Source organism: Mus caroli, chromosome 9 (genome assembly GCF_900094665.2).
Source record: "Mus caroli chromosome 9, CAROLI_EIJ_v1.1, whole genome shotgun sequence".
In the NCBI taxonomy this organism is placed as follows: Eukaryota; Metazoa; Chordata; class Mammalia; order Rodentia; family Muridae; genus Mus; species Mus caroli.
Window position 1 is genome coordinate 100845204 of NC_034578.1, and position 25196 is coordinate 100870399.

The following is a 25196-nucleotide window of genomic DNA, read 5'->3' on the forward strand; positions in this document are numbered from 1 at the left end:
GAGGCACTGGATCTGTGTATGTGAGGCACTGGACCTGTGTATGTGAGGCACTGGACCTGTGTATGTGAGACACTGGACCTGTGTATGTGAGGCACTGGATCTGTGTATGTGAGGCACTGGATCTGTGTATGTGAGGCACTGGATCTGTGTATGTGAGGCACTGGATCTGTGTATGTGAGGCACTGGACCTAGGTGTGAGACACTATTAAGCAAAACAACACGTTTCAGGCATTCCAGAAGAAGGAATGCAGAGAGGTAGAGAGACTATCTGCATATATAATGGTCTACAATTTCCCAAACTTGATGAAAAACCCAAATCTAAATAATCAGGAAGTTCAATCAATCCCCAATGAGACACACTATTAAGAAGAAAAAAAAATGTTCTGGGGCTGGAGAGATGGCTCAGCGGTTAAGAGCACTGAGTGCTCTTCCAGAGGTCCTGAGTTCAAATCCCAGCAACCACATGGTAGCTCACAACCATCTGTAATGGGATCTGATGCCCTCTTCTAGGATGTCTAAAGACAGGTACAGTGTACTTACACATATAATAATAAATAAATCTTTCCAAAAAATGTTCTGGCCAGGGAGATGACAAAAATCTTAAGAATAGCAAGAAAATCAAGTACTATCATTTATAATGGAGTCACAAAAAATTAACAAGTATTTCTTATAAATAAAAACAAAAAAGAGGTTTAGAGAGCTGGCTCAGAAGCTAAGAGTACTTGCTACTCTCCCAGAGGACTATAGGTTGCTTCTCAAAAACCCACTAGACACATTTCCTTGTTAGGGACAGATGGACTCTGCAGCCCATTCTTGAGGTAAGGTTTCTCACTGCCCTAAAAGTTCTCTGTGATGACTAGTGTCCTCAACTTGACAGAATCCAGAATCTCTCAGGAGATGGACTTCTAAGTATGTCTATAGGGCAGCAGTTCTCAACCTGTGGGTCATAACTCCTTTGGAGAGGGAAGGGTCACACACATACCAGATACCCTGCATTATCAGATATTTACATTATGATTCGTAACAGCAATGAAAGAATTTTATGACTGAGGTAAACAACAGAAACTATATTAAAAGATCACAACATGAGGAAGGTCATGAACCACTGCTGTAGGGTATGATCTTGATTACATTAACTGAGATGGGAAGAACTACCCACTACAAGTGGTTCCATTCCCTAGGCAGAGGATGCAGACCTGTGTAAGAGTATAAAAATCAAAACAAGCTGAGTGCTATAGCATGCATACACTCACTGCTCTCACCTGCCATACTTCTACTAACCATCAGCCTTAGTGCCTCACTAGGAAAATAATTCTGCTTCCTATTCCCACCAGGGGGAAGTCTGAGCTTCCAGTTCAATGGAATGTTTGTCATGACTCTTGGTAGGAGCGCTTTTCCCTCTGGAATCAAAACTTCTAGGCACGACCCCTTAAAATTTAACAGGGGTGTGATGGTTACTCTTGGTTGCCAACTTGACAACATCTGGGATTAACTAAAACACAGGTTGCTGGACACACCTGAGGAATTTTTTTTATCTTGACTAAATCATTTGAAGTGAGAAGACCAACTTGTAATCCAGATCTCTGATATAGTTAGTAAGATGCACCTTTAATCCAGATTTTTTGAGGTGGGAAGATCCACATTTACTCTGGGTCAGACCTCCTGCTGGCAGTCTATATAAAGGACATGAAAGGAGGAAGCTTGTTCTCTCTCGCTGCCCTTCTAGCTCTCGCTCTGGGTCCCACTAACAAGTCCATTCCTTCCCTGGCATTACGGCCTACTTCTTTGGGATTCCAGTGTATACTGAAGACCAGGCAGAGATGTCCAGCCTCATGAACTGAGCAACTACGGATGCATTCTTGGACCTTCCATTGGTAGACAGCCACTGTTGGATAGAGGGGGTTGACAGAGGCCACAAGAGAACAGGAGATCCCCAGACACTGGAGTTATTCAGAGCTGTGAGTCACCATGTGAGTGCTCAGAATCAAACCCAGCTCTCTGCAAGAGAGGCAACTGCTCTTAACCCTAAGCCATCGCTCCAGCCCAAAATCTAATTTTTTACGTAAGAATTAAAAAGCACTCCATCTCACTGGTAAACTTGTTTTCCCTTTAGTAAATGGAAAATTATATGCATAATAAAGAACTGGTTTGTTTTTTTTTTAATTTATTATCTGTTAATGCTTAATTTGCAGACTTATTTTATATACCTACATTTGGAGTCACAGGAAAATTTCTCAGACAAAAAAAGTCATGCGTGGAGGGGTCTGCACACACATTCCCACAGAGCAGGACTGCCGGGACATGAGTCATAAAACAGCAGAAGCCCAGCCCTTCCCTACAAGCGACCTTTCAAATATAAGTGGACTGCACTTACTATGTACATGTTCATAAAACAAAAAATTATGTGGCAATAAAAAGCAATAAAGTACTAGAGAATATGCCTGAGAAAATGTCAAGTGAGACAGACAGGGAAAAGTCTGTGTATTCTATGATTCTATTTCAATTAATGAAATGTCGAGAATAAGCAAGCATACTTTAGTGTCAAGAACAAGAACACAGTGAGTACTGAAAGAGAAGGAATTGTCTTTGGAAAGTGGTGACGGAGGTGATAGTTGAACACCTCTGAATAGCCTGACCACCACTAAATGTTACACGTCAACTGAGCACATCTTATCATATGGGAATTATAACTCTAATAATGCTTAGGCCAAGTAGGGTGGCTTCAAGCCTATGATATGCTGACAAAAGGGGCAGCTTGATCTATACTTTAAGAGCCAGCCTGATCTATATTGAAAGAACTCATTTGGAAGAACCTGCCTCAAAAAATCTAAACAGTGGATTTTTGATGACTGTATACTGAGGTGGGTGGAGCAGCACTCTGGGCAGGAACTGGTCTCATGTACAGAATCTCAAGCCATCCCATCTCAGATGAGCTCTATGCATGGCCACAGGAAGCACGCACTGCTGGGCAACTCTGCCTCTTACTGAGAAAATAAAAACACTCTCAGCAGAAACCATATTTCCATTTTTTACTTTGCTCTTTTCTAAGACTGCAATGATATTCTCAGGCGATGCTGGGCAGTGCATTACATCAGAGCTGAGTCAGACAGTCTCATGACCCCAGCGTGAGGCAAGAGGCACCTCTACTGGAATGCTCCCAGAGGTGAACACTCTCCCCTTTCCTGCTCCACTCTGTTCTCCAGCATCGTTGATATTGTGTGCAACATTCTATGTTTCCAGCTACATCAGAAGTCATGTCTCTGCTCTCAGCTCCTATACTCTTAATTCCTCTGATTATTGAGTTTGTCTTTGTTCGTGCCTAATTATTCACAAATCAACAAAATTCTATCCTCTCTTTCTGTTGGTACAGAACCTAACTGACCAAGTGGATACCCCTAAAGACTTTACAGCAGAAACAGCTATCTTTCACGGAGGGAAACACATTTACGCTTGAAACTATTTCAGGCAGAATACTAAACATTCCACACGAACTATGTGCTAATCATTAGAACTGCCATTAATCAATATCCATATACCCTAAACTTACCTCAAATAAGCGTAAGTCCGCAGGAACTCTGTCCCCCACAGAGAGACAAACTGTGTCACCTGGAACCAAGTCTCGGGCAAGTGTATGCTCCAGTTTTCCTTCACGCACACTGTAGCGTGAAACAGAAACCATCACGGTAAGAAACCCATACTGCTTCTCTTTACGATTACATTTAACTGCAGCGACTCTGCGTCTGTGGCTAGAAAGGCAGACAGCTCAGTGGTGAGGGAGCACATGTGCTCTTACTGAGGATCTGCCACCATGGCTCCCAAGCACACACATCAGACAACTTACAACTGCCTAGAACTTCACCACCAGAGACTCTAACACTTTCTTCCTGCTCAGACGCCTGCACTCACATATACATCATGTAAATACCACACACACATACACACACACAAACACACACACGATTTTTTAAAAACTTTAAAGATTAATATTTTAAAAGTTAATCTTTAAAAACAAAATAAAAACGCTAAGCATCACTATATATTCCTTTAATCCCAGCATTGGGGAGGCAGAGGTAGGCAGATCTCTAAGTTTGAAGATGGTCTAGTCTACATAGCACGGTTCAGTTCAACCAATGCTACGTAGTAAGACCTGTCTTTAAAAAAAAAACAATCAAACAATCAAAAATAAATCCTAAACCGTAATCACTTGATTAGCTCTGTGCTCTTATTATGTGTTGGGGGAGGGGGAGGTCGGTGGAAATGGCTGATCAATGATTAGCTATTCAAACATGAGCACTGAGGCTGTCTTGAGATGTATTCATTATGATGCCTCATCATCTGCTTAGAAGAGTGCTCGGCATACACACACTCTTGAACATTAGTAAGTACCTAGGGTGAAGCACTGAAATCACAAGCAGGACAAACTGGACTCAGACTCAGTAGGACCGTCAGCTACATCCCTGCCCTCCTACAGGAAGATACCAGGTAGAAATACAGAGACTCCTCAGGTGTTCCCAGAAGGACCAAAATATATGGTGGAAGAGAAGAGACTGCCTCAGAACTTGTGAGAAGAGAACGCCAATGTCTGAAACGTTTCTCTGACTTTCCCAGGTGTGTCATGGTCCACGCAAGCCTGACTCATGCACCTCATGCACATGAACATGCACACACACAAATAAAACGAGGAAAAAGCCTGCTGAATAAAGCCATCTCAAAACATCAGCAGTAGGATGTCTGCTACACTGACCAGAGCACTCCCCCTCCCCCAACACATAATAAGAGCACAGAGCTAATCAAGTGATTATGGTTTAGGATTTATTTTTGATTGTTTTTTTTTCATATTTAACATATTCATATTCAACCAGTCTCTCTCTCTCTCTCTCTCTCTCTCTCTCTCTCTCTCTCTCCTGTGTGCGTGTGTACACATATAAATAGACATATATATGCTTATTGTTCAACAATAAGTTACAATGCTTATTATAACTGGTCACATTCAATTTCTATTTTCTAAGTTGTAAAACTCTAAAACTCTCTTTCAAATAAAAGGAACATACCAATGGCATTCTGGTGGCACAAGTTTACTCAATTCTTCTAGAGATTTTTCTGAACGATATTCCTATTTAGACAAAAAGTAGAATTTAATATTAACAAAAACACTTACAAAGAAATTCAAATATGTATGGTCCTTTTAGACTAAAATATTATTCTAAAATTGTTGCTTAAAATTTTCTCCCAATTCATATCTTGATTTATTTATCCTTATATTCCTAACCCATAAAATTTTTCCCTAAATTATAGTAATCAAACAATTAGGAAAATTAAATATTCCCAATTACATATTTTAAAAGTCTAAGATTGTATAGAAGAAAATAAAAGCCAATTATTGTGTCCAAAGAGTACACTAAAAGTTAAGATAAGTGAGCCTCATTTTTAAGATAATTTTACATTTGGTCTTTGGTGACCAAGAGAACCAAAATCTTAATCTGTTCACAACATTTGCTGCAAGGACTCAAGCCCACACTAACTGCACTAGTTTGGAAAGAACAATGTAGCTGAACTATTCCGAAACTCACTTTTCCCAGCAACCTGAACTATAAGAAAGGGAAGCCTCTGAGAGGCCCTGGGGTGCTGTTCTGCAATCACATAGTCTTCCATGCACACAACCGAGAGCTATGGCTCAGACATCTCCTCCATCTCACCACACTGCTTAGGCTATGACTCACTAGCAGCTGTGTTTCATACGGCGCCTAGGCTAGCCTCGTGCTTGTAACATGCACACTAATGTTTGGGTCTAAAGTTGAAAGGATGAGGGACAAAAGCAGAAATGAAAACGAATAGAGTCGTGAAGTATCTTCCATGGGTAGACTGCCAATTCTACCCATCATCAAATGAGAATGGGAAGTTACATAAGAGCATCTCAGAACTACATCAGTCACTACCGAGACAAGAGGGAAAAACATAAGCAAAATATAAAATATACAAAGTTATTAGGTATTCCTCTAACTACACCAACCATAGTGAAGAATTTGCAAGTTTTATACAAAACTTCTGAATGGGTAGAAACTACTGAGATCACCAGGGCAGTCTCGAGTAACTAATCACACAGAGGCAGCAAGAAGAATCGTTCTTAAGACAACACGGAAAAGTCAAGGATTTGAAGGGCTGGGTAGAAGGGAAAATAGTTTGAAGAATAGTTTCTAATTTGTTTGTAAAATAGTTTGTTGCCATTTTAGACATATTTGAGGAAAGGGATCAAATCTGCATAAAAACATTAATTTAAAAATGAAACTTTTTTTAATTTCCCATCTGCTGTACTTTGACAGTAAAATGTCCCGGAGGTGTAGCTAGCATTTGCTACTCTTGTGGGTTTTTCTGTTTCCCACTCTTTATTCCCCACCCCCAGTTTGACCCCCTTAACACTAGATAGGAGAGAAACAAGGATAAAAGGAAGAGAGAGGGAAGGGGAATCCCTGACTCTAATTGATTTCTTCTTGCTTCTTCTTTGAGCAGGACACTAACAAACTGCAACCAACCTCCCTGAATGCTCAGCAACCAGCAAGCCCCACCTATGGCGCTCCAGCATTTATACCCTCTGAAAAGGTCCTAGAATACCAAAGGCAGGCCATTCAACTGCAGAATCAACCTGCAGCTGGCAAAGTCATGCCTCTGCTGGAGCACGAGGCAAATCACCGTCAGCAGCTGCAGACTGACTGCAAGCAGCCCCCATCTGATATTAAAACACATTCTTATACATTTCTGTGTGTTTTGTTTGTTTTTTTATTATATGTGTGACTCCTTGGTCCCCAAATGGTAGTGCTGTTTTGACAGCTGTAGAATCTTTAGAAGGTGGCACTTCATTGGATGAAGTTGATCACTAAAGCTGACCTTGACCTACTGTAACCCACTCCCTACCTGCAGACTTAAATGCAAGTGGCCACAAGCTCCTGCCCCCTGCCCCCTGCCAACCACAGCCTCTGTAAACTCAATACTTTCTCCCTCCAGTTACTTTTTATGTCAGGTATTAGATTACGTAGCTAATGTGGTATCAAATAAAAAGACCACTAAGATGCCTGCAACAGATCCCAGCTACATTTAAAATACATCATCACACTCTGTGTAAAGCTTCATATTGGCTATGTTAAACCCAAACTCTGTTGGGTATGTTGAGGATAGGAACTCTTATTTTCCAAAGAGGGCAAGTTGCTAGGGTCTTCATACAGTGGTAATACCTAAATGGAATCTCTCGTACATCTGATACCTTAACTAAGATCCAGGAGAGTTAGTTGCCATAATCTAGGGCTGGGGATTATGAGAGGGTTCCAGCATAGATCCCACCACTCACTTGGCTGCAGAGAGTAACTCCCTCAGATGATGTTAGAAGATGACCACCCTTGACCCTTCAACCTGAACAAGAACACTGTGGTCTACTAGAGGAGCTGAGACTGAGCTGGCTCTCTGTACTCAGTTATTACAGAACTAGGAACTTACTTTGTCAGAAACTACCTTAAGACACCAGGGCAGTGGTAAATATGCATGCTGTAAGGGTAAGTACAATCGCTGTTTTAAGACTCAAAGCATGGATCTCAGGACACAGCATAATTACATTTCTCCATACACTACAGTATTCTGTCTACTCTTATTAGCAATATTCAAAGTGAGACCTGATAATATTTACAGGCTTCTAAAACATACTTAAGTTTCAAACATTTAAATGAACATAACACAACCTTCTAAAACTAAGCCTGCATGTTTTTTAACCCTGCCCTTGTTAGCCTGACTCCACGGCTGGAGGGTTTTGATTCTTCTCTGCCCCTTCCCTTTTTTCCTTCCCCCCTCTTCTTTGTACAATAGTTAACATGTGGCCCATGTTGGCCTTGAATTGACAATCCTCCTGCCTCACCTGAGTGCTGAGAAAGAAGAAATCATGAGACAATCTCCAGATTATTTAGAACAATCTTTAAGAGAGACTTATGATGTTTCTTTTGCTGTTTGAATGGCTATACTGAACAGGAAGTATGACCACCTCTTCTGAGGAAAATAAGAAATTTTAGAAGGGGCATAAAGGATTACCAATAATGAAAAAAGTAACTTTTAGTTAGCAAACAAGACCAATAAGGTTAGGAAATAAGACAGTGAAAAGTACCCTGCTAACTAAGAGAACTCACTCAGTCATCTTGGAGGAATTCTTCAGATGATATCTAGTAAACTGCCTATTCACTTCTACACTCACTCTTGTTTCTTCATCTAGACTTAGCCCTCAGAGGTACCTGCCCAATTTTATAACTAGAAAATAAAACATAATGGTGGATTATAATGCTGTGGGTTTTTTGTTTCTATCTGTTTCAGTAAAAAAAAAAAAAAAGCAGACTATGTTCATCTCACTAAATAATCAAAGCAGTGCCTTCCTCTCACAAGTCTCACAATTGGCTATTACCTGAAATTATTTTAAAAATAATAATTAGGATACACACTACCATCCATGTTATTTTACATAAGTCACTTTAAATTGTTTTTAAGTAATCAACTAAAATACCACTTTTATCTTGGAAAAAAACCAAATTACTCACCTGAACAAAGGCCACAGTGACGACAATTACTATTGCCTGAAAAACAGACAGTTTTTAAATCAGACATTAGCAAGAAATAGCTTGTAGCCACACTGTGTTTCTCTGGCTGTGCAGACCGTGGAGAATGAAACTTAGCACTAAAACCACTGAGAGAAGAAATCAGTTTGCCTAAGCCAAGGGAGAAGAATATGAGTTTGAATAGCTAACCATCCTCATGACAGCTTCCAGATCTGTCTGAATCCACCCAAGTTTTCCCAAATGAAGAACTAGCTTTTTCTTTATGTGGGTAACATCTGCTACAGGTGACACATTAATTACTTGTTTAATTCCTACATACTAATTTGTGGAAAGAATTTAAAAATCCAATACATAATAACACACACATACATAAATAAAAACTGGGGGGAAAGCCGACATTCCCCCCCACTCCCACTGCTGATTTGTCAACACATAGGTAGGCAAGGGCTGTCTCTACTGCTGAGCTAAACCTAGACCCCACTTTTTCTACAGAAAGCTAGAATCCAACTAATGTGTTAGGCAGAAGCAGAATATGGGAATTTTTTAACAAACTATGAGGGAAAATAAATCAATTATCAAACAAAAAAGTCAGAAAAGGAAGGAGTTTTTGCTTTTCCAGAATAGAGACATTTTTATCTACCACACTAAAACTCAACAAAGGTGACTTTAAAAAAAAGTATTGTACAAGCTGTATCAATGAGCTTTTCATAATCTGCCATATTAAAATCTATTATCTATCTTTTTTTTACCTGAAATCCATTGACCTATCTTTTATCTACTGAAATTTGATAATCTCTGAAACATTTGGAAAATATTGGTTCATCTAGCTATTAAAATACAAATGCTGACATGCTTACTAAATTTAAATTTGCTAAAAATCATTACTAATGCCATTAGGATTTTAAATACTGGGAAACTAAGGTTGTTCATGGTAGTACATAAAAATCTACAGCAACCTGAATTACTACTTCAAAGCTTATTCTTATTATCACTAAAACATCATTCTCTTACGGACAAGGCTCGTTCACCTCACAAGTGCCCTTCCGTGAGACAACTAGTACTCTTCAATCTATACATGCTTCCCGTTCATTATAGATATTAAAAATGTTATACTCAAGGGCCAAATGTTTTCCCATTAACAATTTAATTACTCACTTTACATCCTGATTGCTGTCCCCCACTCCTCTTGGTTCTCCCCCCATACAGTCCAACCCTTTCCTCCCCTTCCCCTGAGAGGGTGGAGGCCCTCCTGGGTATCCTAACACCCCAGCAGCACATCAAATTTTATAAAATTAATTTTATTCCTCTGTCAAGAACATTCCAGACACATAGAAAGGGCTTCCTTCACTATGCTACCCACAATGCCCTGGGGCTTGCTCTCCGTGTCCCTGACCTCCAAGCAGCATGGCTGACATTAGTGCTGTGCACTTCCACACCTAGTTGTTGTAATGGTTCCAAGAACAACAAAGAAAACATGACTACTGATACAGCTTAAAGTCACTTTCAATTGTGCTAAAGCTCAAATAATTTTATGTATCATAATTTTTGTCATTAACACAAAAAGACTATAGTAACAAGAAAAACTCAGTATTATTAAAATAGTTTTGACATCACAGATTCCCTGTAAGTCAAAATATTTTCAACTGAAAAGCAACAGATATTTTAATTTAACTAGAACATTATAAAATAGTTCCTGTCTGTGAGACTGACAGTGCATGGCTGTAATCACATCTACCTGGCAAACAGACACAATAACATAGCTGAGCCCAGGAGGACCAGCCTGAGCCACAAAAGGAGACCTCCATCTCAAACCAGAGCAAAAGACAATCACCACAACTCAAAGTGGGTTTATTTCCAACATAAAAACCAAACTCAATTTATAAAAATAACCTACAGGTTAAAACTTTAAGAAATGAAAGGCTATTTCTTACCACAGTGATACTGACGGCATCATCAAACTGGCGCATTAAAATGCTGATGACCGCAGACGCAAGGAGCAGCATGATAAGGGGATTTTTAAACTGGAAGATAAACCCAGACAAGTCAATACTCTTACATGAATAACAATTCTGCTTTATCTCAATAAAGGCTTTGTTTTTTAAAAAAGACATCACTATAAGATTACCAGAGTCCATAGGCGGTTTATTTTTAAGCAACAAAAAAAGGAGTTATTCCTTAAAAGCTACATAACAGTTCCTTTTCTGAAAAAGAAAGTTAAATATCAATCTAGAAAACAAGGCACACACAAACACAGTTCCACCTTCTTCAGACTTCAGTTCTGCTGCCTTAGACAAGCACATGCACAAAGCCCTGCTCGTTATCTGACAACGCCTTCACTGGGAAGCTTGAGAACCACTGCTCACAACTATCTATTTGTTTAGCACACCAAACTTTCCGGGTTAAAACTAGCCATAGAATTACCCAACTTTTTATACTAATGTAATTGCTACTAGATTTTTTTTTAAAGCTATATAGTAAGCCTTTGCTAAAACTTAAGATAAAGGTACTTAGGAATGGCCATAATCTACTGTGAGCTTGCTACTTCCTGAGGTCATCCCCAATGGAAACAAATGGAAATTATAGGGTTGATAAGAAAAGAGTATAGCTTACGCCCTGCCACTTAGGATGTAATTATACATTTAATAATTTTCTAAGCAACATCAGCCTCCTGTTAACTAGGAAGCCTAAGCTCAGCAGCCACAAAGAAGCTACTGTCTGTCTAGTGCTGCTTGCGACAGCGCAGCAGTGAGAAAATGCTGCCCTGTAAGCTACACTCACTCTATTCTCATAGCCTTTTGCCTAAAATCAGATGAAGAGTCAGAACTAAAACTATAGAAAATCTAACTTAACATGTAAATTTTCAAAGAAAAACAAAAACACTGTAAAACAGTTATTTCCTTTCTCTGTAAGTAAATCTCAGGAGATTCACAACTATGAAGTTGCTGTAAGTTACACAGCAGCAATGGAGGGGAATGTATCTTACCTGAGAAATGTACTTCTTCCATAATGGTTCATCTTCACTGATATCAAATTCATTCCAACCATGGAAGGCTCGCCTATGACTAACTTCAGATTTGTTTAAGCCATTCTGAAGATCAGCCTATTAAATTTTACATTAAAAGTCATTTAAAATGTTAGAGAGCAAACAAAGAAAACACAAAAGAATACAAAGTATATGATCACATTAAAAGAAGCTTTTAAAAGTTTACCAATAATCTGCCTGCACATATAGTGTAACACATGCTTGCACTGCCTACAGAGACCAGAAGAGGGCATTCGATCTGCTGAAATGGAATTAAAGATATTTTGAGCCACCAAGTGGGTATTGGGAACTGAACCTGGGTCCTCTGCAAGAACCTTAACCACTGAGCCATGGCTCCAGCCTCTAATAAACCACAGAAAGTCCCCAGAGCGTTTGTATGGGACCCACAGTCATACTCGGACAAGATTAACTATAAAGGGACAAGGAAAAGCTTTCTGGAACAATAAAAATGTTCTATATTTTAACAGGCATGTTAGCTTGCACACAATACCAGCACTCAGGAGGCTGAGGCAAGAGAATTATCTTATACTGGAAGCCAATCTGAGAGGCACAGTGAGTTCTAAGCTACAGCATAAGATCCTGGTTAGTCACATTTGTCAAAATACTTAAAACTAGTCTAGAGTTAAATTTAGTTTTATTTTGTAAATGGACATGTCAAACTGTCTCTTAACTTTGTATTTATATCCATAGACTAGTGCCGTATCCAGACTCGGTCTTCACTCTAGCATGAATGGCAGTGAGTGAGGACTTTCTTGTCTAGTCAAGGACCTGAGCATAACTAACTTCTGAGTGCTTAGCATCAACCAGGGCATCCAAAGTCACCTCTGCCAAGGTTTGTGAAACACAAAGGAGAGGACATAGGAGCCAAACCAGGAGAGGGGAGCCAAGAAACACCATCTTACAGGTAGGACGCAGCTGCTGTCTTACAAGCATGATATGGCCAAGGTACTCAGGAAGTCACAACAGCTGTAGTTGCCTGCACGGGGCCTGAGCAACACTGGGTCAATGAAGATAGAGTCACAAATAAGGGGCCGGGAGGTGGGGGGAGCTCAACTCCTACCAGGGCTGGTAGGAGTTGCTAGAAAAGTCAAGTCGTCACTGTCCTCAGTTATGCAGCCATAGCACCCCATGCAGGCCCACCTACCTAGTCCTAGCTAAACTCTAGGGCTACAAAGAAGAACAAAGGCCATGGAAGTGGGGCGGGGACTTAGGAGGAAGGCCAGGGCTGGGGAGCAAGAGTGCAGAGGAACAGTGTAGCCTGAATACATTATACCCATGTGTAGAATTATCAAAGTACACTGGTATTTTATATAAATTTTATCTCAGTGAGCAACAAATTAGTTTTTCTTTTTCTATGGAAAAAAGGATTAATAAAAGTAGGTCGTAATTCATATTTTAATTAGTTTTAAATTATTTTTTTTCTAAAGTTAGTGTCTGGAAAAGAATATTCAGTGAGCATTCCCTTCCTAGTCTCTGAGCTTATTAAACTGAGACTGGGAGGTGGCTTTTTTTTTTTTTTTTTGCCTTGCTCCTAGATTACGTTATTATAGCAGAATAATAAAGTTAACATGAACTTGTTCTTAGGACATGGCAATATCATCTAAGTCCTTCAGGTGCTATCCTGGTTTTAACAGCCATGAAAAAAAAATGAAATTACAATAGCCCAGAAATGGCTAATTTCACTGGCTAGCAAGTTGGTAAGAGGTTAGCAATCAAGATTTCTAAACTTAAAGATATAAGCTTTCTAAACTTAAATTTATTTAAAATAAGTGGTTTTAAAACTAAGTATATAATACAATCTTCTCAGAAATGGATACCAGTGTTTTTGAAGCAACAATTAAAATGGTTGAAAATTAAAAATACTCTTTTCTTCATGTTTGACTAGACTATACTTTTTAAAACTAGAAAGAAAATAAAATCACCTAATTACTACTTTTATACAACCCTGAACTTGTACTTAGCTTTGACTTTACCTTAGAAAAGAAGATCTATTTAAATTAAAAGAGAAATCTAACACCACTTATATTCCTAATTAAATTAATTACCCTCCTAACCCAAGTGATACACAGAGCAAATAGGTGCTGACCACACTGTTCACCTTGGCCCAGCTAACACACACAGCTGTTCACATGTGTTTAAATGCTCCAACCGCACTTCCTGCAACGTCATCAAGCTTACCTGGGGGCTGCCTGTCAAGCTGGACAGCACAGAGCAGTGCTCCACCACTGAAGAGGACAGAGCGGGCCAGCACTGACCTAGCCCCCACCCCACCCTCACCCCAGAGCACTTACCTGGAGAAGGCCTGCAACCTCACTGACTGCTAACTCACTTGCTCTCTTTGACGTCAGTACAGGGATCATTGTCTCATTTTCAACATTAGGGATCTTTTGAAATCGTGCAACCTAAGAACAAAACAGAAACTTACTTGAATATACTAGTAGAATGGAGTCTAGAATGAAAATCTAAAATAATCACAGCAATTTCTTTTCCACTTAAAGTATATTACGATCAATTATGAGTATCTAAGACAACTCAATACTGACATTCTTCTTGCAAGCAAATTTCAAAACCATGGACACCTGTTAACACCAGGTTTAATACAAACTCTTCCCATCACATAGTTTAAAGGCACTATTTCTTTCATTTCTCCAGCAACATAAGACTCAAAACAGATGCTTTTCTCTCAGCTCCTGATGAATAAGCACAATCATAATCCTATAAAGTCATTATGTTAATTCCAGGACAAGAGCTCTAAGCTCTCTCCACTTAGCTGCTCCCCTGTTCACTTCTCTTTTCCAGAAACCTGGCTACACTTCCAAACATCTCAACAGCAAGCAAGTCTAAAAGGTAATTCTCACACCAGGAGAAAACGGAGAAGCTCAAGAGACCAGCCAAGCAGAGGTGAGAGATGGCACAGGTTAGTTGGCGGGTTCGGAACATGCAGAGGAAGTCACAGAAATGGTAGCAATGACAGTCATTTCATTCGGTTTTATAAACATGCATCCAAAGTGCTCATCGCAATTCTAGCAACAAAATCCACTCAGATTTGTCTTCAATGCCAGCTGAGATCCCTCACAGACACAGACCTGCAGCTACAGGCTCCTCACTACTCAACCTGAGAACTTTTGCCAACCGTCCAAGCCACCTGGTAAAATAATACTGAAACTAAAACATCCCTGCTCCTGCTAAGACATGGGTTTCTGAACTGAAATTATCAATATTTCCAGGACAAAATAATTTCCTAAGATGTTTAAGTAACTATTCTTTAAAACAACAAATAATAATTAATTCACAGTTCTATTACTACTAGTGTCTATACACTATACACTGTAACTACTATATATGTATAAAAATTCTTGATTTAGTACAAACAAAACCAAAACAGCAGGGGGTCGGGGTGATATTGCATCAGCATGATCATGTTTCTGGAGCAGAACGAATATGTACTTCCTAGTGTCAGTTATTAGAAAGGCATTACTGAGTCTTTACATAGTGTAAAGTAAGCAGTAGTGATATGTCACATTTCTAATAAAGAATGTTAGTGACACACTTCTGAGGAAATCTTAGATCACTATTGTGCAAAGCCTTGACATTATTTTGTAGCATAATATTTTCCTATAACTTAGAAATTTAAAGAGACAATTTTGAGAATTTCCTAGAACCACTGAAACATCGTGCTTTCAAATTCATAAAACAAACAGCACAGAAGCCTTTCCTGAACCATCTCAAGCACCCAATACAGAATGTACTTATCAAAACGGGTTAGACTTCAAATAATGTTCCAGTTAATATAGATTGCTTAATCGACTAACGGGAAGTATAGTTCAGTATTAGAATGTATGCTGATACTTAACATGCTTACAACTCTGGGTCAAGTCCCCAGCATAAAAACAAAGGCATTGAAAATTGATAACGCTGGCACTCAATACACAGTATAAGAAGAGCCTTATTCAAAATGTTCAAGTACTCTTTTGGCAAATGGTGCATATAAAGGGTCTACGTTTGAGCACACTTTATATAAAGCTCTTCAAGGGCATTCCATTGGCCCCAAAGAGCTGAAACCCTCAAGAACTAAGACTTCAAATGATAAAGGCTAAGACAGAAGGAGTGTGATACACACCAAGGTCTGCTCCGAGGTCCTCTCCAACTGTAACCACATCTCCTGTCTCAAGTACGTTCTCAAGTGGAGGGAGAAAGCAAACCAGCCAAGCCCTGCCCAGGACACTGGATGGCGAGTCATTACTCAGTGAGTCCTAGTGAGGCAGAAGCTTCTCTGGAAACGAGACAATCAGCCCCAAGGCATGTGGGGCCTCCATGAACGAATGGAGACTGTCCATTGGAGGAACTGTCTCTAGAAGCCTGCTAACCCTACTGCTGAACAGAGACACCATTAAGAACAGAACAGAACTTAAATCAGATGCTGGCCCAAAAAAGGAAGCATTTGAGGTACTTCCCTGAGGAAAGACAGCAGCAGCACCTCTGATGCCCATGAAGAGGCATCATCCTGAGAGGCAGGGGTGCTGACTAGACGGGCGGAGAAGGCAGCACTGGGCTGCTTAGGAATGAGACCCAAGTCAGGAAGAACTGAGAAAGCTTTATGCTTTTGTTTTACAATACAGCATGGAGGGGGAAACTATGTGTCTCAGATAATACCAAGCTTATTAAATTTCAGGTAGTCACAGTAATTTCTACTCAGGTCCCATCTTCCTTCCCTAAGAAAACGCTTCCTCTGTTTAAAAGGGTTTCAAAAATAAATCTTAAAGACAATTGTCTTACAACTTGAAATCTGCTGTGGATGTATGCTTACTCCATCTGTTTCCAAGCAGGGTTACTTTTCACACTCACTCTAGGACCCCAGGGACAAAGGGAGAACTGCTGACCCTTCTTTAGGGATCAAGAATAAGGGCGATGGGCAGAACAATCCAACTGGAAAGGAAGCAGCCTTTAAGGAGTAGAATTGAGGTTCTGGAGAAATCTGTTTAATGGTTTCAGTCTCTATTTCACTGACACAAGAAATACACAGGAGTTAGTCGGAGGGACTAGTGCATCCCGGTATTTGCCACTAGTGCATCCCGGTATTTGCTAGGTTGTACATAAAGGACAGTAAGATATAGAGAAATAGAATAAATCTGGGTTAGAGGTTAAGTAGCCTGCAAGCTGTTAGTAGTGGGAACTGCATTTCCAAGGGAGATGAGGGGGCCACAGCTGTGTTAGCCTTCCTACAAGGCTGATAGAATAACTAGAATTACTGTTTCCATTAAACTGTAGAAAGATGGAATGTTACAGACACAGGCCCAAGTTATCTTATTAGCCATCTTAATACCTATTTATAGTCCACCTCTATTTCTGACTTAACATCTTATAACTACCAGGGAAATCCGTTTAGAATAAACTGCCAAGGCAGTCATGTTCACCAACCCAAAGGCTAGGACTCTCATCAAACAGGACTAACAAGACAGACTAATGAGGTATGCAAGAGATGGTAAATACAAATTAAGACCACAATAAGATACCACTCTGAAATACTAGAATAGTTAAGGTCAGGAGAAAACCACAGTGCTGGTGAAACCAGAGAGGTGTGCAACATTCACTCTCTTGTGTGGCTGTTAAATGTGCAGCCGCTACAGGAACAGTTCAACAGCTGCTGCATACTATTCTTATGTTATTAAGCAAGAATTGGGTCTTTCTTAGTTAAATGAAAAGTTATTAAAGTCTAAATGATTTAGTTAGGGGTTTAATTTTGAGAAATACAAACTATAAAAAGATCAAGTTCATCTGAAGGTAAACGCATCTTAAGAGATCCTGTGGCTGCCACATCTTGTTTACAAAGAAGTCCACATGACCATGGTCTCCACTGTCAAACATGCTTATCTCCTATTTGATCTTAAGCAGCCTGCAGGCTGAAGTATAGAGCCATCCTCTAGTGGTCGAACCTGCTTTGCAACTGAAGCTCTGGTTTTAATCTTCAGTGGGGGGTGAGGCAGGGACCTAAGCTATAATGTACCTTAAATTCCCTCCTTCAGAGCCTTCCATTTTTTAAACTACTACACTGTGAACCACCAATTCATGCAACAAACTAGCCTTTTACAAACCCCACAGGCACAACCACTACCCCTATGATCTATATCCTACAAAGGCGAATTACTTCAAAAGTCAAGTAATACCAAAACACAAACACACACAAGAATATATACTGCAGAACCTTTCAAATATTTAGAGTGTATAAATAATTAACTTAAATGTTGGTCTTTATTCATTAGATGCCTTCATCGTTCCATTGAAGACAGATTTTATTTTACAGAGAGGCCAGGATTTAATTTCTATTTTTTATAGTAAGCACCACTACACACCGGTTTCTAATGTGACACATACTCAAATTGCACAGAAGCTGCTATGGACTGAACTGAGCCCCTACAATTCACAATAAGCCCCAACCCCTTAAAAAGTGATGGAATTCAGAAAACCTCTTTAGGAAGTTAAGAAGGTTCTGATAATAATGCAAGATAAGTTAACTGCCTAACAAAGACAGACAAGGAACACTTCTTCTCCCTTAGCCACCATGTAAGGAGTTGAGCAGGAGAACTCTCTCCTGGAACTACAGCACACAGCACCCCCTGACCTGGCTCCTCACATCCTACAGAGCCTAGAGAAATGAATGTCTGTTATTTAAGCATATGAGGTATACAGTATTCTATTAAAACAGGAATGGGCTAAGATGTGGGTCTTTTATGTTTTTATACACATAACTATGCATCTACTTATTTTTTAAAATTCCCCACGTTAAGTCTAACACGCAGCTATAGTTAGCCACCACTGACTTGAATGTGAAGAAGGCACGGTATAGACAGAAAAGAAAGTTTTAAAAGAGCCAAAGTGAGAGCAGGTGCAAACAGGACTGAAGTTCACTGTGGTCTCGGAACCAAGGAGACGGAATTTGAAAAGTGACTGCTTTACTCACTGGAGATGTAACTAATTGGTAGGAAGCCAGGATCAATCTCTTAGAGTTGCATGCTGATGCACATTTGTAACCCTAGCACTCCTGAGATAGAGTAAGAAGCCATTGTTAACTACATAGAAATTACATATAAAATTTTAAAAACTTCCTGTAAATTAAAGCCAAAAGCGAAGAACACTAAATAATCTAGAAGTAACAGCATAATCCAGGTAGAATGTGTACTTTTCATACCCAGACTAAGCAATATATCCAGAAAGACCCACACATTATCATTAATAGTGAAATTTTGATTCCCAAAATATCCAAACAACTCCCAAACCCCACCCACCCAAATGTCTTCCACTGATGTTCTGGCTGAGGAGGCAGCCAGTATTTTCCTGTCATTCTGTAGGCCCACTCATGCCCCTACTGTACCACATTCCACTGTGCAACAAGCAGCAAACCAAACAGCTTCAGCACTTAGGATGGGACAAGACAGCAGGCTCCTCCAGCTTCAAATACAGCTCTGCTTTCAACATAAAGCTAAACTCAAGCAAGGAGTTACAGCTTTGAAAGAAGAAGAAATGAAAATGCTTTAGCTCGTGGTCCTCACAGCTTACTAGTAAGCAGCAGCAGGCCTTATAAAGCATGAGTGACTGTACTGAGTCCTCAGCACTTCTGACCCAACAGGTCTGAGTAGGAAGATGCATTCCCAACAAGGTTTAAGTAGGGATGTTTCTGGACCAGGGGCTACACCTGAGAACCACCACTACAGTCACAGTCAGACCTGATCGACTTCAATCATAACTGCAAGTCTATGTTTTCCCAGCTGTGTGACCAAGAGCACCTTGTTTATCTTCTGAGTCCCTTTCCTCAGAGGAAAATTAGGAAAAATACCTATTTTGGTTTCAACAAGAATAAGAGACAAACAACATAGTGTTTATCAAAGTATACGACAAGCATTCAGAGCCTACAGAGCACTAATATATATGTCTCATTGCATTCTAGATCTTCAGAAGTGTCTAACAATGTTTTTGAAATCTTGGTATCTTTTGAAAATGTCTTAGTAACAACAAAACTAGTAATAGGAAAAACTCAGTAGGCTTTTCTGTCTTACTGGGCAATTATGTAGCAAACAGAAAGGGAATGTACCCCGAATGTTACCCCCAACCTTTAAAACGATCTTCCACTGAAAGCACAAAAGATAAACTGATCTGAAAAATAACCTCCCACCATCTGTGATCAGATCTTATCTACAAAGAACCAGGAAAGCTATGAACTCCACTGAAAGTGCTGAGACAGAAGCTTGTCTCCACCAGAAGCTATTTTACTGGCAAATGAAGCTGTGCACACAGAAGTCAAGTCTCTTCTGATGAGGTTCTTCATGGATTACACCCTAGCAAAGGACTAACAGAAGCCAGCATCTCAGAATGGCCTAGCCTCTTAGATTAGGATCTGTTCAGCTCTACCAAAGAGAAAATGCTTGCACTGCAAGGCTAAGGAAATGTGAACACACTCTTATGAAATAATGCACAGGCGAAAGAGGCTGAAAGGCCACTTCTGTCTAGAGACACGCAGATACCAAAATACACAGGAACATCCACAAATGCTTCTGTAATATTCAAGTTGACAGATGGCCTGACAACTGTACTTGCCAAAATTACCAACATAAAAATTTTGTCTTACAGTCCCAAGGGCAGGACGAAATGTGTTGATTCTCAAACTAGGTCTAGATTAATACTTCTTACCCTCGCTGAACATTAGAGAAATCAGGAGGGGTTGTTGTTTTCATTTCTATGGTCAGAAACCCAGACAAACTGAATTAGAATCCATAAGCCCTAAGGATGAGTGGGTTACAGAGATGAGCGCTTCTTTATTCTCTCCAATTTACAAGTACAGGAGCTAGAGGAACAACGAAACTTTCCAAAGAATGAGTTCAGCAAAGCACAGGCTGTGGGAAACTCGACAGAATAATAAACATGCTCTCTCAACAAACAAACTGCAGAAAAAGAAAGGGAGACAGTCTCAAACTACAAGAAGGGGCTCCTACTTGGGTCTTGGTTTAAAACAGCTGTTTTCCAACTTCAACCACGGAGCTCACTTTTCATGTGTTTGTCTCCATTTTTTTTTTTAAGACAAGCAGGTTATTCTTATAAATAGTCCCATTTAATAAATCATGACTTAGATGTTTTTCACTGGTTCAGATAACGCACCCGTGAAGGAACGGTGTACCCTTCTCAGCACATACCAAAAAGCACAGATGCTTTCTACAGAGTAAACTTTGCCCCTTCGCCCCTCCAAATTTCCTCTGTTGAAACCTTAACTTCCAGTGTGACTGTTGACTGTATTTCATTGTCACTGAATTAGAAACAGGGTCATTACAGAGGTAATGGTTGCTCTACAAAAAGAGGAGGCAGAGGATGGACACATAGCCATGGCAGACACAGCAAGAAGGGGCTGTCTTTGACAAAGAGAGGCCTCTCCAGAAGCCCGTGCTATAACCATAGAACTGGACTTCTAACCTTACACCTGTAGAAAGTAATTTTTGTTTAAAGTGCACAGCAGCTCTGGCCTATTATAATGTGACTGTCCTGAGAATAGTGGTGTGAATTTTGATCACTTTACTAAAGTGGTTACCTATGAGGTTCGATTTTTTGGCTATCAAGTTACTGTTTGAGGATTTATAATTAATATATTTTACTTAGTTATTTTGAAGCCATGTAAACTATCAGGTATTTTATCATATTTTCCTCAATAGATACTTCTTTCCAGTAGTACTGTTATCAGATTGTTCTGTCTACATACATTACTCAACTCCTAGGTTCTTTCTATTTCTGTATGAGCTTTACATCCCTGTAGCCTTACATCCCTGTAGCCACATTTTATGTCGTGGACCTCCTATGAGTCTATGAATTATAATATACCATACAATCATTCTGTTACTTCTGGTGTTGCAGGTGTGGCCCACAGGGAACACTGAATAGGCAGGCTGGCTTATAATCCTTCTGACCTGTGCTCAACAACTTTTGAGCATTTATTTCCTTATTTTCTAGCATAAGATATTCCAAGATTGCCTTTGCATTTTCTTAGCCAGGGCACTAGAATTAACCATTTCTCAAGCAAGCTTTGGTTTCTCTTATTGACAGTAATCTTCAGAAGTAGATTCTAGAGGACTGCAGCAGAGAATTAAGGAATATATTCATACACACACGCCATCTTGGTTAATCTTGAATAGATGAAAATGTAACTTAATTCTGTCAAAACTAAAACCAGGTAAAAACGGAAGAGTCGCGGCTGGCCTCCATTCTTCTCTCTCTACAACCCATCTGTTTCTAACACATCCTATCCTGCCTCTGTCTCCTTCTGCACAGATAAGGTGCATGGTTTCTTATTTCCTCTTTGATTTAAGGTAACACCAAATGCAGGTACCTTCTTTTTACTTTAACAATGTATACCCACCACCACTCAGCGATTCAGAAAGCGCCCTATTCTTACTGCTGTGAGTCTGTAAATAACCATAGGTTTTCAACAGTTGCAAACAATGAATCATAAAACATGCGTTTCATGTTGGAGGTATGGCCTAAGAAAATTTCCTGAACACAAGACAAAAGGCAAAGACAAAGGCAAACCCCATCTGTGGAGTTTGTTGAGTAGTACTGGACTCTCTGCATGGGATGCACACATGCCAGCACATGGGACACTATGGTAATCAGTTCTCTCCTTCTGACACATCACTGAGGTGGGCTGCTAGAGCAGCAGTGAGAGCTAATACAAGGCATCTCTGTGTTCTGATTTGCATTTCTCTGAGTAAATCTGAATTATATCTCTAACATATAGAGCTGGTTTTAGTATTTTACAGGAATTATCTTTTATGTGCTTTGAACATTTATCAGGTTTTCAATTGTTGGAGCTCTTTACATAATAGATATCTTAGCCTTTATCTGTTATCTAGTGCAGACATTTTCTCCTGACAGCTCTACTACCTTTTTTACAATATAGAATTCCAGTTTTATATAATAAAATTTAGCAATCCTCCCTTATACAAGCTCCACATTTTGAGTCATTCTTAAGAATGTCTGTATTTTAAGGAAGAACTGTAATACCTAATTCTATGAACTTGATGGTACTCAATAATGAGGCATAATTTTATTAACCTCATGGTATTCAATACTTAAGCACATGGTGACAAAATTGCACAATGTTCCACTTATGTCCAAAGTTCCAGACCAGCCTGGCCAACAGAATATAACACCTTGTGTCACAAACAAACAAACAAACAAACACAAGGCTGAACAGACTGACCATGTGCCAGTAATTCTGCTTGTAAGGCCACAGCCTGTTAAAAGGACCCAGATCCTTAGGTTCAGGTCAGCATTTCTCTCACAGCAAAACCTAGAAATACCCTGTCTGTTCAAAGGTGAGTGAAGAGATAAGGTGCTATATGACAGTTTGCCATTCATAAAACAGGAGTTTTGACACATAACATAATATGAACTGAGAAAGCATACTAGGTGAACTGAAATAAGACAGACACAAAGAAAACATATAATTACGCTTCTGTAACTAGGACATACATTAGTAGTAACTGGGGCACTGTGAGTTAAGTTTCTCTTTAGAATGATAAAAAGGTAGCCACACATTACAATTTTTCTCTCTCATTCATTCCAGCTTATCTGCTAATTCTTACTTGCCAAAATGTTAAGCACTTTCTTCAAATTAAAAAGAAAAAAAGGTAAAAATCAGTAAACACTGTTACTGCTAAAGCCCTACCCACCTCCCTTTCTACACACGCAGTCCACTACACAAGCCAGCATCTTACACGTGGTAAGCCTGTTTTCTAAAGCATTCAGTGTCTTTACCCTAGAGCTGTTAGTACTGGCAATGTCACTACGGTGACATACAGAGCTACTCTTCGTTCTCTTTAACAAACACACACTAAATATTCCTTACCCCGTTATGAAATACAGTAGACAAAAAAACTATCACTGACCCGTTATAAAATTTAGCTCATCTGTTGTGATATCTTTAAATAACAAGAATTTCCACTTTTTACCCTTCAATGAAAGTTCTTCCTAGAATACTTTAAAATTAAGTTTGAACAATTTTCTTCAACAATGCAATAAGAAATCAATTACAAACATGCTCCTGCCAGAGGTCTTCTATCTAATACCAAAATGGATGTAGCAAGTGTAGTACTAAGAGGAAAGTTGCTGGCTATAAATACCTACATTAAATGTGTGTGTGTGTGTGTGTGTGTGTGTGTGTGTGTGTTTTCAAGGTCATCTCTAACTATGCAGAAAAAAAAAAAAAAAGCAAAAAACAAGGCTAGCCTGGGTAATAGAGAACTAAGACAAGGAGAAGAGGAAGGGGAAGGGGGAGGGAAGGGAGAGAGTGGAAGGGAAGGAAACAGAAGAATAGAAGAGGAAGGCAGGAAGGAAAGAGAGCCCAAAGTTAGGCACAAGGATTAGAACAGAAGCAAAAGAAGTAACAATGAGTGGGATGGACTAAGAGCTGGCTTCTTGAAAAGATAAAATTGAGACCCCTTTACTAGACTAACAGAAAAAAACCTAAAAGTCAAAAAGGAAAAAAAACATTCTATCCCTGAATACACAAATACCACAACTCATAGAGCACTCCTATCAGTAACTGTCCACTAGAAACTTGAATAACTCAGAACAAATGAGTAAATTCAAACAGACCAGAACCCAGAAATAAGTCTATGCGTATACTATAAATGGATTTTCAACAGGATTCCAAAAACATACCGTAGGAAGGGTGACAGGAAATCTGCAGTGCAAAAGAATAAATCCATTGCTCATCTTTCAACATACCAATATTACAGAAATGGAATCCTAACGGGAACTTACGATCTGAAACTGTACAACTCAGTACACTAGGTCTGTTTACTACACAGGACAACTCAGATCATCAGTACTCACCCAGGATGACACCAGCACCGGTCTGTTTACTACACAGGACAACTCAGATCATCAGTACTCACCCAGGATGACACCAGCACCGGTCTGTTTACTACACAGGACAACTCAGATCAGCAGTACTCATCCAGGATGACACCAGCACCGGCTTCATTATGGAAATAAACAAAGGAGCGCCGGGCATGGTGGCGCACGCCTTTAATCCCAGCACTCGGGAGGTAGAGGCAAGCGGATTTCTGAGTTCGAGGCCAGCCCGGTCTACAAAGTGAGTTCTAGGACAGCCAGGGCTACAGAGAAACCCTGTCTCGAAAAAAAAAAAAAAAAAAGGAGCTTATCAGGTACCAAGGCACAGAAACAAAATGCCTCCACTCCCTCTCTGCAAAAGTAAACTCCTACTTATTACAGACAATGTAAAAGCCAACTACTAAGTCCCAGATGGTAAGGCTCTACAGTAGTAATTCAGAGAAACATGAAGGTATGCTGCCTTACCCACCGCTTGAAAGGCTGTGAAAGTCTCTCCTCAGTGTGACCTCAGTGCTAAAAAGGCAAATACCAACCCTTCGTTGTGCTACAAAAAGAAGACAGCTTTTCCAGCATGGAGTAACAAGCTCTGAACAACAGGTAATGATGACCTAAGAACGCCTTAAGGAGTCTGTGTGCTTTGTAGGACATTACTGGGGCCTACCTGAAAACATTCATAC

At 39.7% G+C, this 25196-nt stretch overlaps 1 protein-coding gene across 6 annotated transcripts in view; it reads right to left on the reverse strand.

Annotated features, from left to right (window-relative positions):
* The window catches only part of Atp2c1 (ATPase secretory pathway Ca2+ transporting 1), a 109495-nt gene that overhangs the window by 43371 nt on the left and 40928 nt on the right, over window positions 1–25196 (reverse strand). For all 6 annotated transcript variants that reach the window (XM_029481803.1, XM_029481805.1, XM_029481804.1 and 3 more), the window contains 6 exons: window positions 13917–14027; window positions 11566–11682; window positions 10514–10603; window positions 8565–8600; window positions 5052–5113; window positions 3548–3656 (listed from right to left, as the gene is read on the reverse strand). In XM_029481803.1, the coding sequence (XP_029337663.1) occupies window positions 3548–3656; window positions 5052–5113; window positions 8565–8600; window positions 10514–10603; window positions 11566–11682; window positions 13917–14027 (525 nt within the window). The remainder of the gene's footprint in view (window positions 1–3547; window positions 3657–5051; window positions 5114–8564; window positions 8601–10513; window positions 10604–11565; window positions 11683–13916; window positions 14028–25196) is intronic.